Genomic DNA, 18,520 nt, shown 5'->3' with positions numbered 1-18,520 from the left:
GCATCACAGAGTGCCACCCTTTTTCTTCCTTTCCTCCCTTTTCGGCTCTGGTGTTTCTTTGTTTGCATAAAAATTATACAATAATACCTCTGAATTGAATTGCTTGAAATGTATCTCTAATTATGCTATCTTATAGCAACAGTTATGCACGATAAATATCTATCAGCTTAATTTTGCACAAGCTTTGTTGATTTCATTTTATTCATTCATCCTAGTTATCATCTTTGAAAAATGATTGCCTTATTTTAAAGGGATATCACTGGTAAGTCTCTGTATACTCTACAAAGTATATCTCTTCTATATGTTTCAGAGAATCGCAACTAAAACCCCATCAACAGTTCTGGACACCAAACTATTAAAAAAAACATAATAAATAAAATCACAAAAAGAAGATTTAAAGAGTGATCAAAGATTTAAAGAGTGATCGAAGATTAAGAGTAAATTTACAGGATTTACTAACTGTAAATAAAAGAGAAATGTTGTGAATGTAAGGAAAAAGTGAGACCTCTGTGTGCTTAATTTTTCCATTCTACATTAAAGGCCTTTTGCTTACGATCGGGCAGTATAGCTTTTCTTTTTGATTAGGAAAAGAATGTCAGAGGAAAATATAGTTGGTGAAATCACCAAGAAAATGTATACCTGGAAATTTTTTATATCAGTGATTAAAACTGTTTTCCAGCAAGATCTCTTTTTAAAAGTTTCTCCTCAAATTCCATATTTTTAATTTTAAGATACAAATTGTGCCTATTAAATAAAATGGATTTATTTTCTTCTTTTTAATTAATCAGAGAGTTTTAACTGTCTGAGCTATACTACTCAGAGATTCTGGGAAGCATAAAATAACTGATCAACTATACACAGATCTGATAAAATTATAACTAAGGTAAAGATATTTATAGCTATAAATATCCTGTATATGCTTTTCCAAGCTTGAGCCAATGTTCTGTTTAATTCTTGAAAATATGGAAATGTTGCAAGGAGCCGCACAAGTACTATCTCCAGAGCCCCAAATATTTAAAAAGCTTTCAAAGTGTTAAGCGGTGGATTATACTAGTTTAAAATTATCTAACAAATGTGATTTATTTTCACTTTGAAGAATGAAATTGAGCTAATTAATGTACCATAACTGTCCAAAAGTGATAGAAGAGAATATCCTTTTCACATTTTTTTTTCGCCTGCCCTTTCTTCCACTCTTTTCTGTTGAAACTGTTACTTGGCTCTGAGATGGCAAAAGAGGGAGCGCCCAGCATGTACTCACCAGCCTGGTTAGTTGTGATGCTGACTGCAGCAAACTGTCTGGGTGGTGAGCTCAGCTCTGACACCCCGTTAACGGCATCGATCTCAAAGGTGTAGTTAGTGTGTGCCAGGAGGTCTGTCACTGTCACCGTGGTGTTGGTGAGCCCAAACTGCCGAGGGAGGAAGCGGACATTTGGACTGCACGGCTCACACTGTTTGACATTCCACCCACATTTTTTACATATGATGTTGAAGGTAACATCTTTCCGGCCTCCTGTGTCCAGGGGCCAACTCCAGTCCAGGATAACCGAGGTCTCGTTTATATTAGATATCACATTTCTCGGTGCAGACGGAGGTCCTGCAAAGTAGTTCAACAAAGATTAATGAGCCTCACATTGGTTTTCTACTACAAGGGAAATAGATAATTTACAATGGAACTGAAAGAGGTAAATAACCATCTTGTCTTTTATTTTATACTTTTAATTCATCCTTAGAGGATCCAGGAGATTATAGACACATGGATTCCAGAGGACTGTCCTCCCCAGTCTATGAATGGGGGAGTTTGGACTCCAGGTTGAAGATGCATTCACAAAGTCCAAGGAAGGAATCTACCACTAAATTCAATGCCCTTGTGAATAGTTATGAAAACCTTAGTATTAGTTTTATAAATCTTAGTTCTTTTTCCCTGTGACCTATGACCAACACATAACAAGAGGGAATAGAAAAGTAAAAACACAAATCACATGCCTATAACCTCCCCTACCCTGTCAAAATAATGCAAGATCTAAAACAAGATATAGATTTTTTCTTTTTTTTCTTTCTAGGGGTCCTGTTGTAGGAAGTGATTTAAAAACGAATTCATTCTGTGTGATAAATGTTGCATTTGTGGTGAGCCAAGCATGGAGAGTGAAGCAGAGAAAGCTTTTAATTTGCACATGGACAACAGAAGGAAATGGGCCAAATGCTAAAAACAAAAAATACAATAACAAGAAGAAAAAAGTAAATAAAGCAAACATGGAGGCATGGGTTGCAGCAAAACTACTCACGGGTACAAGCCATGGATGGAGGGTCTTTGTCTGCTCGGAAGTAATTATTTTCACACCTGCAGTTCACTGAACCGTCTTCGTGAGTAGAACTGTGAGGTGGACACTTAGCACACTTCATATTACCATCTGAAGCCTTGTAGAAACCTGGTTGACAAGCTACAAACAAAATGACTCTTTTAAAATTCTGTGATAAATTGGAAAGTGTATCCTTGAAAATACATCAAACAGATTTCAGGAGGCTAGGGCATGCATTTATCGTGAATAAAATCCATTTTTTTTTTCCTCCCAGAAATCACAGAAGCAAATAATGTGGCCCAGTATAGTTTCTCCATGTATATGTTTGTATTTGCACCAAGTGTTAAGGGGGGGGAAAAAACCCACAAGAGTTAGATTATTTTGGCACTAGAGTGTGATGAAATTTCCAGTTCATGTTTTCACAGCTTTACTTGGCATTGGACCATTTGTGGAGAAAATAAAGCAAAGCCATGTCATCATGCAGCCATTTCCTTTTTAAACATGATGCAATGTGCACAGTCTCTGCTCTGCAGCTAGCACTGCATTACATACCCACTTGTTTTCTAATCAGTTTATGTGTAAACAATTTTCTTCTCATGAATTGTAAACTGAAGGAAGAAATCATGGCTTGTCTATATTTTAAGGTTCTTTATATATGGATCTCCTGAGCAATGACATTTTTGTTCTCTCTTGACAGTGTCATTCCTTAACTTCTCTGGTAATGGCCTAAGATAAAGATTTTAATATATTTCCTTATTTGTATCTCAAATACATAGAGGGGTATAATTTCTATTTAAACTAATATACATGTGAGTATTTACTAGATTAAAGCTTTTTAAAATAATCATGTTATCTTTCTTCCTGGTAGTATCTCTGAATGATGTGTCTTTCTTTCTTTCTTTTTTTTTTTTAGTTCAATGAATTGGTTACCAGATATTGATTTCAGCTGCCCATTTAGAATTCACCATCTATTTACAACTTTTACAGAAATGTCTCCATTATAGTATTTTCATTTAATCTGATATAAAATTTAAAATGTACTGTTTCATTTGGTCCATTTTCATAATTACAGTGAGAACTGAAATCATAGCGAAAATCCTAACAAAAATCCCTTGACATTTCTTTGAATAAGAAATTCAGGATCTTTAGCTTTAATTTCTTCTAGATTATCTTTGGAAGCCAGTAATTTCTTAAGTCTCTAAAACTCAATTTCAAAGCTACACTGAGATTTGATGGCTTAAAGCACTTAGAGAATAGACCCTATAGACTATCATTATGACTGAATTCCAAATTGTTAATATCAACTTTATACTGTGAATAAGAGGTTATTTACATTTAAATAAAACCTGTAAGAATAAATCTTAACTTTTATAATCACTAAATGCATATCGAAAGATAACACACTGTATAATAGTGTATCTTCCTATTGAACACTTCTTGGGAGATAGCACTGCTGAGGAAAATACATTGACAAGGCAAAAAATTAGATTAACTTAAAATAATAGTCCTTGGGTAGAGAAAATCCCCTGGAGAGGAAATGGCAACCTACTCCAGTATTCTTGCTTGGAGAATCCCATGGACAGAGGAGCCTGGCCGGCTACAGTCCATGGGGTCAGACATGACTTAGCAATTAAACAATAAACAACAAAATGACAGTAATCATTAATCTAGTGTTACTGATTTCAAATTCCTACTAAGAATGGCTGCTCTAGGATCATATTACATTAAATTGAATAACTTTTGGTTCTATATTGAGAGCCACTCAAATTCTATTACCCTAACCAAACTTGAGTATGTGAAGTGAAAGTTGCTCAGTTGTGTCCAACCCTTTGCTATCCCATGGACTATACAGTCCATGGGATTCTCCAGGCCAGAATACTGGAGTGGGTAGCCTTTCCCTTCTCCAGGGGATCTTCCCAACCCAGGGATCAAACCCAGGTCTCCCACATTGCAGGCAGATTCTTTACCAGCTGAACCACAAAAGAAGCCTTAACCAAACTTAGATTAGGATTTTAAACTTTGAACATTGGCCTTAAACACTGATTAGGAAGGTCCCCGCATACCTCGTGTCATATTGCCTCAGGGGGAAATGATACAAAGTCTAAACAAATTATGCATTTAACTTCTGGTTTCAATTTAGCTCATCACTGAGTGCCTTTTAATTTGCAAGAGGGCATTGCTGAGTCTCTAAAAGATTAAGTTGCAGTGTTCCAAGGTTCTTTGTTATTTTGTTTGCTTGTAAATTTATCTCTTTGTTTTTGTTTGAGTCTTTTATGGTTTTTACAACATTTAGCATAAAGGTATTCACTAAACACTCAATCATTTTTTGTTAATATTATAAATGGCTATGTATATGATACTTAAAGAAAAGACAAGACAGTCATATAATCACTTGTTAGCTACAGCACCACAACACAGAATTTCTGGTAGTATTGAAAGTAGCTAGTTATTAAGCCTAAAAGTTAAGAATATAACTTGAGCTAATAACCAGACTTGATCTAATTTTGAGTAAATAATAACCTTGGAGATGAGAACAGTAAAAGTAGGGTAGGTAATATGTGTTAGTTGCTCAGTCACGTCTGACTCTTTGTGATCCCATGGACTGTAACCCACCCGGTTCCTCTGTCCATGGAATTCTCCAGGCAAGAATCCTGGACTGGGGTGCCATTCCTTTGTGCAGGGGATATTCCCACCCCAGGGATGAAACCTAGGACTCCTGAATTGCAGGTAGATGCTTTACCATCTGAGCCAATGCAGTTTAATAAATATCTGTCAGTCATCAACTTTTGTTCAGGCTCCTTCTTAGTCTTGAAGATATTAATATCCCTAATTTTGTCCATCCCCAAAATGCCTTTGCTATGTGAATGCAGGTAACAGACATTTACAGAGCACAGGCCACCTGGAACAAGTATTTCATTCTGATTGAGCTGTTGGAAGAAATACACAGAAGAAATCCTATTTGAGAAAGATTATGAAAAGACAGTAGGAGTTGGTCTATAAGTAGCATGATTAAATACACAAATGGATCAACATGAAAAGATAAACTCTTAAGTAGAGGAGCATGGTGGGCACTGTTGGTTAGGTACTCAGTATCCCGATTCTTTTTCTGCTTGTAAATAGAATCCTGATTTTGTTCAGAACTGCATTCTGCCAAGTACTCCCTAACTCAGATTTCATTGCAAATTGGAGTGGATGGCCAAAGTTATGGCCAAAGAGATGGCTAAAGAGATACAAACAGAAATCTAAAGAAATTTTCAGTTTCTTTTCTAGCAAGATGATTCAGATACACTGAAACCACTCAATCTACATTATTCTAATTTTGATTACGGGCATAATGGTTACAGGAGACACTAAGTTATAGGCCAAGAAACTTAGGGAGATGTATACACTGCTTTTGCCGACCAAGCAAGCACCAATTCAAGATTTCTTATAATGTCTGAAAAGTAACACCCTGTTTGTTGTCACTATGGTCAAGTTTTCTTTTTCTTGCAGCAGAAAGCATTTGTAAATGATAAAAAAGACAAAGAGAATTCAGTTGAGATGTATTAATTACACAGAATCATAGCTTGCTACTACTGCTGCTAAGTCGCTTCGGTCATGTCCCACTCTGTGTGACACCATGGATGGCAGCCCATCAGGCTCCCCCAACCCTCACTGGAGTGGGTTGCCATTACCTTCTCCAATGCATGAAAGTGAAAAGTGAAAATGAAGTCGCTCAGTCATGTCTGATTCTTAACAACCCCATGGACTGCAGCCTACCAGGCTCCTCCTTCCATGGGATTTTCCAGGCAAGAGTACTGAAGTAGGGTGCCATTGCCTTCTCTGGAATCATAGCTTAATGGAACTAAAAAGATCCTAAGAAAGCACAATGGTCAGTCTCTGTGTTTTACATCTGAAAATCCAGGATATTTGGTGGTACAGTAAGGAATAGACTCTACTCTGCATCTTCTGGAACTTGGTAGCTATCTGGATTTAATAGGTGATAGGACTTAATCATCTATTTACAGGTATTCATTGAATGATAACTCTATCCTGAGTACAAAGATAGGTTCTACAGTAACAACCTAAATGTAGACACCTTTTCTCTTTATGAAGAACTTTCAAATGTACCATCTCAATTGAATCACACAACATTTCTATTGAAATAATCAAGGTAGATATTAATCTTGTTTTACAGAATAAACAAATGAAGCACAAACAGAAATAATAGCATGCCCAAAATATAAAAGAAATTCAATGATAGTCTGAACAAGCAAGAGAAATCTGCTTTTAATTTTATGTAAATCATTCATTAAAGCAAATTATTTTCTGATCAATTTAGGCTTGGTGGTATGACATTGGAGAACAGTCATCTAAAAAATATAATGCAAAACATTTAGTTAAACAAGTGCAAGTCTTTTGTCATATAGTGTTAGTAAGACCCCATTTCAGAAAGGCTGATGTTCTCTTGTTCTCCAGGATTTTCTATCTAATTGAAGTGTAACATTACTATGGGCAGATGAGCAATTGTGCTTTTGATGAAAGCGCAGATGTTGACTGCCAACTTTAAGAACATGGTGATCCACAACATGTGGGAGGCATACAATTAAATTTTCCTTTTCTTGATACAAACAGAATCTCTAAATCCTTCACTCAGGTTGTTCAGCAAATTTGAGAGTGTAACTGAAAAGTTTATGTTCACTAATAAAATTATTATACTGGTAAGAACCATTATCTTTAAATATATAAGGGAAAATTCTTTATATAATATACTTATTTCAAACTTTTTCCCTCCCTTGTAATAAATCAACTTGTGCTTGAATACCAATCCTTCTAACAAACCTTCTTCATTCTTAAATCCTCATGGAAAAATTTGAAATGACCTCTAAAGGGGATGAATACTTATGTTTTATTATCTTTGCTTATGGTAGGGAAAACAATGATAGTAATTTAAAAGTATCTCCTTCTCTTCCTTGAATGTAAAATTGATGTGCACATTTCTCCCATTATGTATTACTTTAGAAACTGGAAGGTTCAGTATTCAAAAAAATAAAACCCAGGTAAGAAGTGGTGGTGATAGTTGTGGTTTAGTCACTAAGTTTTGTCTGATTCTTTGCAACCCCACAGACTGTAGCTCGCTAGGCTCCTCTGTCCATGGGATTTCCGAAGCAAGAATACAGGAGTGGGTTGCCATTTCCTTCTCCAGGGGATCTTCCTAATCCAGGAAAGAACCTGTGTCTATTGCATTGCAGGCGGATTCCTTACCACTGAGCCACCATGTAGAAATAAGAAGTGGAAAGAAGAAAGTAGATATGTTAATGTGTTTTATTTACCTTTCTTATTTAAAGGATATCTTGGTCAACTTATTATGTAACATCAAAGAACAGAGTACACACACTAATGGTAAATTAATGGTAAAAAATTAATATGAATTCAGATTTAGGCAACTTTAAGTTTTAAATTTAAAAAAGTAAAAAATAAAAACTTCTGTGGTATAGTTAAGGCCTTCTCTGTGTTGGCCAGCTACTACAGTAACACTTAACTGAAGTGGAAATACACATATTCAAAGCCTGCTGCCAAAATGACAGAAACCTGATTTACATTTTTCCTCAGATAACCCAGTAGTGCATGTTCTTGTTAGGCAAACATGGGTAAAATTATTCATAGATTTCTGCCTCAGGGTAGTAAAACACCAAAGAGTGATTAAACAGTGTAAGATCTTTTAAGTTGAGGCAAACTGCTGACCTTCTTTTTTTCCTGTCCCAAAGATGTTTGATCTCCTTGTTGTAATGGAAATTTTTGAACTAGGTAATTGTGGGCAGGAACCCTTGGCTTTGATGAAGCAAAGTAGGATGATCCATGAAACTAAATTAATCATTAAAAATGGAAGGTAGCACCTCCTCAAATTCTACTGGATATCATGATGGATTTACCAGGAATCAGACTTGTTCACATAATGTTTGGATTTCATTTATTCACACTCTAAAAACAAACATGTATTGATCTCCTAAGATGACCTGGACACTCTATTGTGTCCAGGCACAGTGATAAAATTCACAATCCTGGCTTTAAAAGGAGACCTATTAATTCCATGTGGCACTATTGTTTTAGAAACAGGTCTTCTCACTTGAGAATTAGAGTGTAAGTGCTAAGACACTTTGCAACACAACATTTTTAAGTTATTTTCACCAAGAAACTCCCTGATTTTATGCCTTTATATCCCAACACTTCAAGGTCTTTTCAGCAATCTTTCAGTAAGACCACTAGACTGGGAAAGAGGAAATGTAGGTTTTAATCTAGTCTTTTCTTTTCAATAGGATTATCTCAAAGTTACCAACCAGGTGTCTCCAATTTTGATGAGGTAATTGGGATGGTCACTTCCTCTTCTAAAATAAGTTGGAAATTCCATCTTTAGTAATTTATTATCTGTTCCCATGTTAGACTCTGAGCAATATGTAGACAAGAGTGATTTACTACTCATTTTAAATGCCCAGTGTCTAGCGTATTGCCTATCTAGCTAGCATATAGCTGTATACATACAGCATATACATATAGCTGTATACGTATAGCTGTATACGCATAGCTGTATACATATAGCGTATAGTGTCTAGCTAGTGTATAGCTGTTGGTGAAATGCATTTTTAAGTAAATAATTAACTTGCAAACAATTGTCCTCTCTGGACTTCAATTTCTTTAATTATCAAATTATGGGTGTTAACTATCTTCTAAAACCTCTTCAGGTGAGACACTTTACAAGGTTAATACTTCACATACCAAAATTTGTAGGATTCCTAGAACTTCCCAGGTAGAAAAAAAAAATAGAACAAAGTGAAAGAGTTAATTCTTAGGTAGGTTAATAAGGATTCTGGGGCCCTCAAGGAGGGCCTGGAACGGGTCCCGGGCCGAGGGGTCTAGGGCTCTCTAGGAGGAGAAAAGGACAAACTCTTTTTCTACATTGCTTTGTCTTCGTCACATAAGAAGTTTTTTCTTAAACTCTGAGTTGTTATAACAGTCTTTAAGACTAACTTTCTTTAAGCCCAGACTAATGATTAGGCAACAAAACAACCAACTTGCTCAAGGGTATGTTTTTCTTTAAGCTCTGTTCAGTTCAATTGCTCAGTTGTGTCAAACTCTGTGCGACCCCATAGATTTCAGCACACCAGGCTTCCCTGTCCATCACCAACTCACAGAGCTTACTAAAACTCATGTCCATTGATTCAGAGATACCACCCAACCATCTCATCCTGTCATCCCCTTCTGCTGCCTTCAATCTTTCCCAGTATCAGAGTCTTTACCAATGAGTCAGTTCTTCCCATAAGATGGCCAAAGTATTGGACTTTCAGCTTCAGCAACAGTCCTTCCAATGAATATTCAGGACTGATTTCCTTTAGGATTGACCGGTTGGATTTCCATGCAGTCCAAGAGACTCTCAAGAATCTTCTCTAACACGACAGTTCAAAAGCATCAATTCTTTGGGGCTCTGCTTTCTTTATAGTCTAACTCTCGCATCTATACACGACTAGTGGAAAAACTAGCTTTAACTAGATGGACCTTTGCTGGCAAAGTAATGTCTCTGCTTTATAATATGCTGTCTAGGTTGGCCATAGCTTTTCTTCCAAGGAGCAGAGCAAGCAAGCATCTTTTAATTTCATGGCTGCAGTCACCATCTGCAGTGATTTGGGAACCCCCCAAAATAATCTCTGTCACTGTTTCCATTGTTTCCCAGTCTATTTGTCATAAAGTGATGGGATCAAATGCCATGATCTTAGTTGTCTTTTCGAATCCTGTGGCCACTGCTGAGTTTTCCAAATTTGCTGGCATATTGAGTGCAGCATGTTCACAGAATCATATTTTAGGATTTAAAATATGTCAACTGAAATTCCATCACCTCCACTAGCTTTGTTCATAGTTATGCTTCTTAAGGCCCATTTGACTTTGGACTGCAGGATATCTGGCTCTAGGTTAGTGATCACACCATCGTGATTATCTGGGTCATTAAGATCTTTTTTGTACAGTTCTTCTGTGTATTCTTGCCACCTCTTAATATCTTCTGCTTCTGTCAGGTCCATACTGTTTCTGTTCTTTATCGTGCCCATCTTTTCATAAAAGTTTCCCTTGGTATCTCTGATTTTCTTGAAGAGATCTCTAGTCTTTCCCGTTCTACTATTTTCCTCTATTTCTTTGCATTGTTCACTGAGGAAGGCTTTCTTATCTCTCCTTGCTTTTCTTTGGTTGCTTTCAAATGGGTACATCTTTCCTTTTCTCCTTTGCCTATGGCTTCTTTTCTTTTCTCAGCTGTTTGTTAGGCCTTCTCAGACAACCATTTTGCCTTTTTGCATTTCTTTTTCTTGAGTATCGTCTTTATCACTGCTTCTTGTACAATGTCATGAATCTCCATCCATGGTTCTTCATGCACTATATCAGATCTAATCCCTTGAATCTATTTGTTACTTCCACTGTATAATTATAAGGGATTTGATTTAGGTCATACCTGAATGGTCTAGTGGTTTTCCCTACTTTCTTCAATTTAAGTCTGAATTTGGCAATAAGGAGTTCATGATCTGAGCCTCAGTTAGCTCCCAGTCTTGTTTTTTTCTGACTCTATAGAGCTTCCCCATCTTTGGCTGCAAAGAATATAATCAATATGATTTTGGTATTGACCACCTGGTGATGTCCATGTGTAGAGTCTTCTCGTGTGTTGTTAGAAGAGGGTGTTTGCTATGACCAGTGTGTTCCTTGGCAAAACTCCTATTAGCCTTTGCCCTGCTTCATTTTGTAGTCCAAGGCCAAATTTGCCTGTTAATCCAGGTATTTCTTGACTTCCTACTTTTGCATTCCAGTCCCCTATGATTAAAAGGACATCTTTTGGGGTGTTAGTTCTAGAAGGTCTTGTAGGTCTTCATAGCACCTTTCAACTTCAGCTTCTTCAGCATTACTGGTTAGGGCATAGACTTGCATTACTGTGATATTGAATGGTTTACCTTGGAAATGAACAAAGATCATTCTGTTGTTTTTGAGATTGCATCCAAGTACTGCATTGTGGACTCTTGTTTAAGCTCTGTACTAATGATTATATAATAACAATGCATCTTGCTACAGGACATGTTTCTCCTTCTTAACAAGAACCTTCTGACTAGTCTCACTCATCTCACATGCTAGTAAAGTAATGCTCAAAATTCTCCAAGCCAGGCTTCAACAGTATATGACCTGTGAACTTCCAGATGTTCAAGCTTGTTTTAGAAAAGGCAGAGGAACCAACGATCAAATTGCCAACATCTGCTGGATCATCTAAAAAGCAAGAGAGTTCCAGAAAAACATCTATTTCTGCTTTATTGACTATACCAAAGCCTTTGACTGTGTGGATCACCACAAACTGTGGAAAATTCTGAAAGAGAATGGGAGTATCACAACACCTGACCTTCCTCCTGAGAAATCTGTATGCAGGTCAGGAAGCAACAGTTAGAACTGGACATGGAACAGCAGACTGGTTCCAAATAAGGAAAGGAGTATCTCAAGGCTGTATATTGTCACCCTGCTTGTTTAAGTTATATGCAGAGTATATTATGAGAAGTGCTGGGCTGAAGGAAGCACAAGTTGGGATCAAGAGTGCCAGGAGAAATATAAATAACCTCAGATATGCAGATGATGCCATCCTTATGGCAGAAAGTGAAGAAGAACTAAAGAGCCTCTTGATGAAAGTGAAAGAGGAGAGTGAAAAAGTTGGCTTAAAGCTCAACATTCTGAAAACTAAGATCATGGCATCTGTTTCCATCACTTCATGGCAAATAGATGGGGAAACAGTGACAGACTTTATTTTTGGGGGCTCCAAAATCACTGCAGATGGTCACTGTAGCCCTGAAATTAAAAGACGCTTATACCTTGGAAGAAAAATTATGACCAACCTAGACAGCATATTAAAAAGCAGAGACATTACTTTGGAAACAAGTGTCCATCTAGTAAGGCTATGATTTTTCCAGTAGTTATGTGTGGTTGTGAGAGTTGGACCATAAAGAAAGTTGAGCACTGAAGAATTGATGCTTTTGAACTGCAGTGTTGGAGAAGACTCTTGAGAGTCCCTTGGACTGCAAGGAGATCCAACCAGTCTATCCTAAAGGACATCAGTCCTGAATATTCACTGGAAGGACTAAAGTTGAAGCTAAAGCTCCACTCCTTTGGCCACCTGATGCAAAGGAGTGACTCATTTGAAAAGACCCTGATGCTGGCAAAGATTGAAGGCGGAAGGAGAAGGGAATGACAGAGGGTGACATGGTTGGATGGGATTACCGATTCAATGGACATGAGTTTGAGTGAACTCCAGGAGTTGGTGATGGACAGGAAGGCCTGGCGTGTTGCAGTTCATGGGGTTGCAAAGAGTGGGACACAACTGAGCGACTGAAATGAACTGAACTGATTAATCTTTTCTTGAACATATGTTGTGGGAATGGGTCTGATAAGACCTTTCTATTGTTAGTTCTAATCTTGTTAATTTAAGATGTATATTGTGAGTGGGTCTGGTAAAATTATGTAAGTTCTTAATTAGACTAGCCAGTGGGGCACTCTCCATCCCCCTTCTGATATCTATGTCAGAAGCTCTCTCTGGTCCTTTTCCACTGTAATAAAACTTCTATCACACAAAAGCTCTGAGTGATTAAGCTTAGTCCCTGATGGCAAAGCTAAATCTTCTCTTCAGTCACTATAAGCTTTTAAAAAGTGTTTTCACTTTCATTCCTGCTTTAAGTATTAAAATTAGCTATTGAAATTACAAAATCACATAGGGCAACAAGATATAAAAGATAGAGGTTATTTTCTGATTTAAAAAAATACATTTAAGTCAAGAAATGACAGGTTTTTGCCCTGGAAGTGTTTTACCTGTATCAGAGTATTATGTATTCAAAGCGCATGTGGATTTCATGATTGGATAGATTGAAAGATAAATTCACTACCAAGCAAATAATTCCCTGTTATTATATTTTAATCTTACTCAATAGCATAATAAAACTACATTTCATTATGCTCTTCCTCTTATGTATATTTTAGATTGAGTAGAATATTGAGAAGCTGGGAAATCTTATAGGAATACATTTAAAAATTAAAATATTGATATTAATTATTTTTAATTTTTTAAAATGTAAGAAGATGTGATTTTTTTCTCTTTTAACAGTAAAGAAAACTAGTATGATACTGAAAATACAGTTTAAAAGAGATATTTTCTTTCTATTTGTCTGCAGTGAGGTTTTATTTTACTTTTTCTTGTTAATCTAGCTTTTAGTTCCTCTATTTTAAGTTCCCAGACAGTGACAGTAAGCAAGTTTATTTGCCAAGCAAACCCCAAAACTTACTGGAAAAAAAAAAAAAAGCCCAGGATGGGCCACAGTTAAACAAAAATGATGTTCTTGCCAAATGCTAATTTTCTATTGAGAAGTACTAAAAATATCAATATAATAATAAAAGGAAGCCAAAATAATACCAATTTGTAATAGATGAATTAGAAATATTTTGGAAATCTGCTGATTCTGTATTTTTAAAGAGGTAACAATAAAAAAGGAACTGAATACTATGGGTCAGTAGTGGGGTAAAATAAACTACCAGCTTTGGAAAAGAATTTTTAAAAAGTGTGAAATAGGGAGTATTATGAGTACTAGCTATACAATGAATAATAATTATTAAAAAAACCTTCCAGATAGAATCTTGGCCTCATTCCCAAAGCACATAGCACACTTTCCCTCTACGATGTAATTGATGGGTTTGAGTTATGCTGATACAGAGAATGGGTGAAGTTACATAGTGAAAGGAAAACAAATGCATTTAGTAAACCATGGTGGCTACTGTTGAAAGAACGTAGCTTTTCAATTGCAAAGTGAATTTTGTCTGCAGTTGACTAATGTGGTTGACTTTTAAGAGAAAACGTGGTCCTAATTAAGGGTTAAAAGGCTCATTTCAATTTGAATTAACTTTAAATTAAAAAATAAAGCTGTTGGTAAATAGGGTCCTTTTAGTATTCAGACCTGAGCTCTGTACACACAGGACTATATTATCAATTCCCAGCCATAAACACAAACTAATGACCAGAACCAACACTGACTAAACAGATGATTTCCTGGCCTTGCAATTCCAGGCCTGACAGGGTCTATTTGCCAGTACAAGGTCAAAGCAACTGTTTATTCCCAAAATGAGCTGCACTCCACAATCTTACAGGAACTCTATTCTTTGCCATTTGAATAGAGGTACAATGCTTCGAGGCAAGGCGGAGGCATTTCAATACACTGGAAGTGGCTATGTTCAGTCATTAAGCCCTGCAGTGTGCAGCATTTACAAAGTGATCAAGTGTTTCCTTCTTCTGTCCCCTCCACTGTTCAATAATAAAGCCTAAGGCAAAATGCCACCATACCATTAAACACAACAGAATCAATCACAATCTAGTGTGGCTCAGAGATGGCTTAGTAACAAGACTTTATTGTGTTTGTTGTTGTTCCATCAGATTTAGCAAGACAGGTGCCAGTAACACTGAAATATGTCCTAAATGCACGTTCAGTACAAACAGAATGCTAGGAGACTCTGGTCCTAAGGGACCTGTGTTTTACCAGCTTTTCAGTTGTCTTCTACTTACAAGGAAGAACTGTGTGCTTTAGGAGGAGCACTAGTTGAGTTTTTCTTTCTTGTCAATGCCCAGAGAATGAGACCCGTTAATAAAATGTACAAATTCATGGGAATATGTATGTTATGAGCAGGTACATTCTAAACACAGGGAGGGAGGGAGAGGGAAAGAGAGAGAGAGGAGACAGTGACAGAGGCAGAGAATGAAAGAGAAAATCACTTTTATGGGATGTTACTGTGGTGAAAGTAAAATGCACAAATCTATATTCAGGATACATTGAGAGACAGCTTGGAAAAGCTTTTCAGAGTAGTGCCATACATTTTCTTTAGAGCAGAACAGCATTGGAATGTCTAAGAAAACCATTCCTAGGAAAGGACTTTGGAGGAGATAAATCACTTCCTTGTCTAAATAAGCCCTACTATGGATTAGCATTTTCCAGGCTTCATTGGAACTACAGTCAGAGCTTGAAGAGGTCAGCAGTCCAATATCAACCTTTATAAGTCAATTTCAGAAGAACAGAATTGCCATCATAGATCTGTAGTCACCCAGATTAGGAGTTTGAGGTACAAGTCATGAAAACTTTTCGATTCTATTTCCAAAGATCTATTGTACAAGAACGTACATAGAACAACTAAGGCTTCTATATGTTTATCTACACAAAGATATATAAAAAAAATTAAAAAGAATATAATGGCAAATTAGAAAGAACAAACTACTGCAAATTAGAAAGGTGGTTAAATCAGGTTATGTTTTTACAATTTCATATCAAAATTATGCTATTCTCATGTGTTTATGACACATTAAGCCTCAGATAGGGCCTCATAATATTTAATGGTAAAAAAAAAAAGCAGAATTATATAATATAGATGCAATCCTGCTTCTAATGTTTATATTTTATTAACATTATCACTTATCTAATGAAAAACTTGGAGAAGGCAATGGCATCCCACTCCAGTACTTTTGCCTGGAAAATCCCATGGATGGAGGAGCCTGGTAGGCTGCAGTCCATGGGGTTGCTAAGAGTTGGACACGACTGAGCGACTTCCCTTGGGCTTTTCACTTTCATGCATTGGAGAAGAAAATGGCAACCCACTCCAGTGTTTTTGCCTGGAGAGTCCCAGGGACGGGGGAGCCTGGTGGGCTGCTGTCTCTGGGGTCACACAGAGTCAGACACGACTGAAGTGACTTAGCAGTAGCAGTAGCAATGAAAAACTTAAAAATATTAAAGTTTTAGGATTATAAGCATTACACACTTACACACAAAAACCAAAACTTTTTAGTTAATGAACATATTGTGTGTGTATTTTTTGACCTATAGGTGTATATCATGTAAAGTGCAAAGCTAAACATGTACTACATGTGAGACCCAAATCTACATATCTGTATTACTCTCTGTCACTCTTTGCTTTTGCCTGCACACACACACACATCCATACACACCTTACAGTTTTGATTAGCTCTTGCTTTTATTATACTGATCAAGGAGTTTCATTTTCATTTTTTTTTCTTTCACTCTCTTAAAGAAGAAACCTAGGGGAAAATTATGGTTAACTGCAAATGTTGATAACCCCACTAATGTTAATTTCACACTTTTGATCTCAAGTAATATATCTCCACTTGGGAAAATTTACATAGAAAATAGCACAACTTAAAAAATCCAGGATTTAAATGAAAACCTATAAATGATGGGAAAAATTCTGTGAACACTGCAAGACACATTTGCAAAAAATATTTACTCTCTTAGTTATATTGCTAATGACTCTCTCAAAGAAGACAGCCACCTAGAAGTTTGAGGAATGATGACATTGTTGTATTTAATAAAAACATCTTTAAATAGGCTTTATTTTTCAGGCAAATTTATTTTGAAATAATGTAATTTTCTATTCTGAGGAAATACCTCTGCAACTTTCAAATGTATTCCTTAACAATTCTTATAATATTTTTCTATTTCAGTTTTATTGTTTGAAATTTATGAAAATGACTACTTCTGGTTAGAAAGAAAATAAATTTAAAATAAGCCTGTAATGTGTCATTTATACATTGAACATTCACTTTATGATCACAACATATATTCAACTAGGAGAAGTCTGCAATTTTAAAGCATTAAATATTGCTTTGATCTAGCTCATGACTAACAGCAATATCTATAAGGTGATTTGGAAAAATAAAATAAACAAATATAAATCTAGGGTATTTTAAAATTTATTTTTATGCTTTTGGTAAATATTTGCTCCAAAATAGAAAGGGGATTTATAGTCAAACCATTCTGAAATTCACTTCCTCAAATGTGTAAGGATGGATTTCAAAGGAAAATATAGAAACTATTAAATTAGATGCTCAAGGGATCAGCAAAATCATTAGCTGAATGGGTCTTCCAAAAAACCTGAAACCAATCACTGATTTTAAAACTATAAAAGTGAAAGTGAAAGTGAAGTCACTCGGTCGTGTCTGACTCTTTGCGACTCCATGGACTGTAGCCTACCAGGCTTCTCAGTCCATGGAATTTTCCCGGCAAGAGTACTGGAGTGGGTTGCCATTTCCTTCTCCAGGGGATCTTCCCAACCCAGGGATTGAACCCAGGTCTTCTGCATTGCAGGCAGACACTTTACTGTCTGAGCCACCAGGGAAGCCCATTAAAACTATAAAGAAGACACAAACATTCATAATTGTATAGAATAGTTGGTTTATAAATTTGAGTTAATTTATAAGCATATTATAAAATTAATTCTATTCTCTTCAGGAAAAAAGTTTTTCCTATTTGCATAAGAATATGAAGTTTTTCAGAGAAAAACTTGTCTCTATAAAGTTTCAAATATCCAACTATTTACATTTGTATATCAAAAATACAAAATATCTCTTTATCCCCACCAATTAAGGTGGAAAGAAACTTCTCAAAGTAAATAGAGGAGTCGCATGGGCAGTTCCCACAAAAATAGACAGTAGTACTGAGTGGTGTTATGAAAATAAAGTGCAACAGGCTTGACTACCTTAAAATGATTAATTTCTAAATATAGAGATGGACAGTTTTTCATAGTTATGACAATTACCCTAGAATGTTGCATTCAACTTGGGAGACAGATGCATTGCAACAAAAAAACTGAAAAGGTTAAATCTATCTAGAAGGAGGAGAGAATTAAAGGGCAGAAAGGATGGGAGAAAACAGAGGAACTTTTAAAATACATTGCTTATAATTGGCAAACATATATCACTCTTTTAATGCAAATAACTAGGACACAAGAGTTTGGAATATAAGGAGGAAAAATGACAGTAGGAGAATGTTTGGTGTTTTTATCACTCTGGTCATTTCACAGAGCTTCAGATTTGGTAGTCTGTACTCAGTGTGGCCACCCTTGGAGTAGCAGGAGAGGAGAGAGAGAGAGAGAAAGGATGGAGAGAGGAGGGAGAGGGAGGGAAAAAGGAATGAGTGTGTCTTTGTCTTAGAACAGCCACATCTAGTGTGTATGTCAGCAGGTGTGTGTTTCTCTAGTTTAGACCACTGGATGCATTCTGCAAGTATTTCTTCAGGGCAGAGATCATGACAAATCCCATCTACTCTCTGGAATAGCTGTTTCAGTTCAGATCAGCTCAGTTCAGTCACTCGGTCATGTCCGACTCTTTGCGACCCCATGGACTGCAGCACGCCAGGCCT

General features: G+C 36.4%; 1 protein-coding gene across 2 annotated transcripts in view; it reads right to left on the bottom strand.

Moving 5' to 3' along the window:
- The window catches only part of EPHA3 (EPH receptor A3), a 406,584-nt gene that overhangs the window by 139,212 nt on the left and 248,852 nt on the right, over nucleotides 1-18,520 (bottom strand). For both annotated transcript variants that reach the window (XM_061434537.1, XM_061434453.1), the window contains exons 4-5: nucleotides 2,283-2,438; nucleotides 1,259-1,594 (exon numbers count right to left, since the gene is read on the bottom strand). In XM_061434537.1, coding sequence (XP_061290521.1) covers nucleotides 1,259-1,594; nucleotides 2,283-2,438 — 492 coding nt within the window. The remainder of the gene's footprint in view (nucleotides 1-1,258; nucleotides 1,595-2,282; nucleotides 2,439-18,520) is intronic.

This window comes from Bos javanicus, chromosome 1 (genome assembly GCF_032452875.1).
Source record: "Bos javanicus breed banteng chromosome 1, ARS-OSU_banteng_1.0, whole genome shotgun sequence".
In the NCBI taxonomy this organism is placed as follows: domain Eukaryota; kingdom Metazoa; phylum Chordata; class Mammalia; order Artiodactyla; family Bovidae; genus Bos; species Bos javanicus.
Note: the sequence above shows the minus strand (reverse complement) of the source record. Positions and strands in the feature narration are given on the sequence as shown.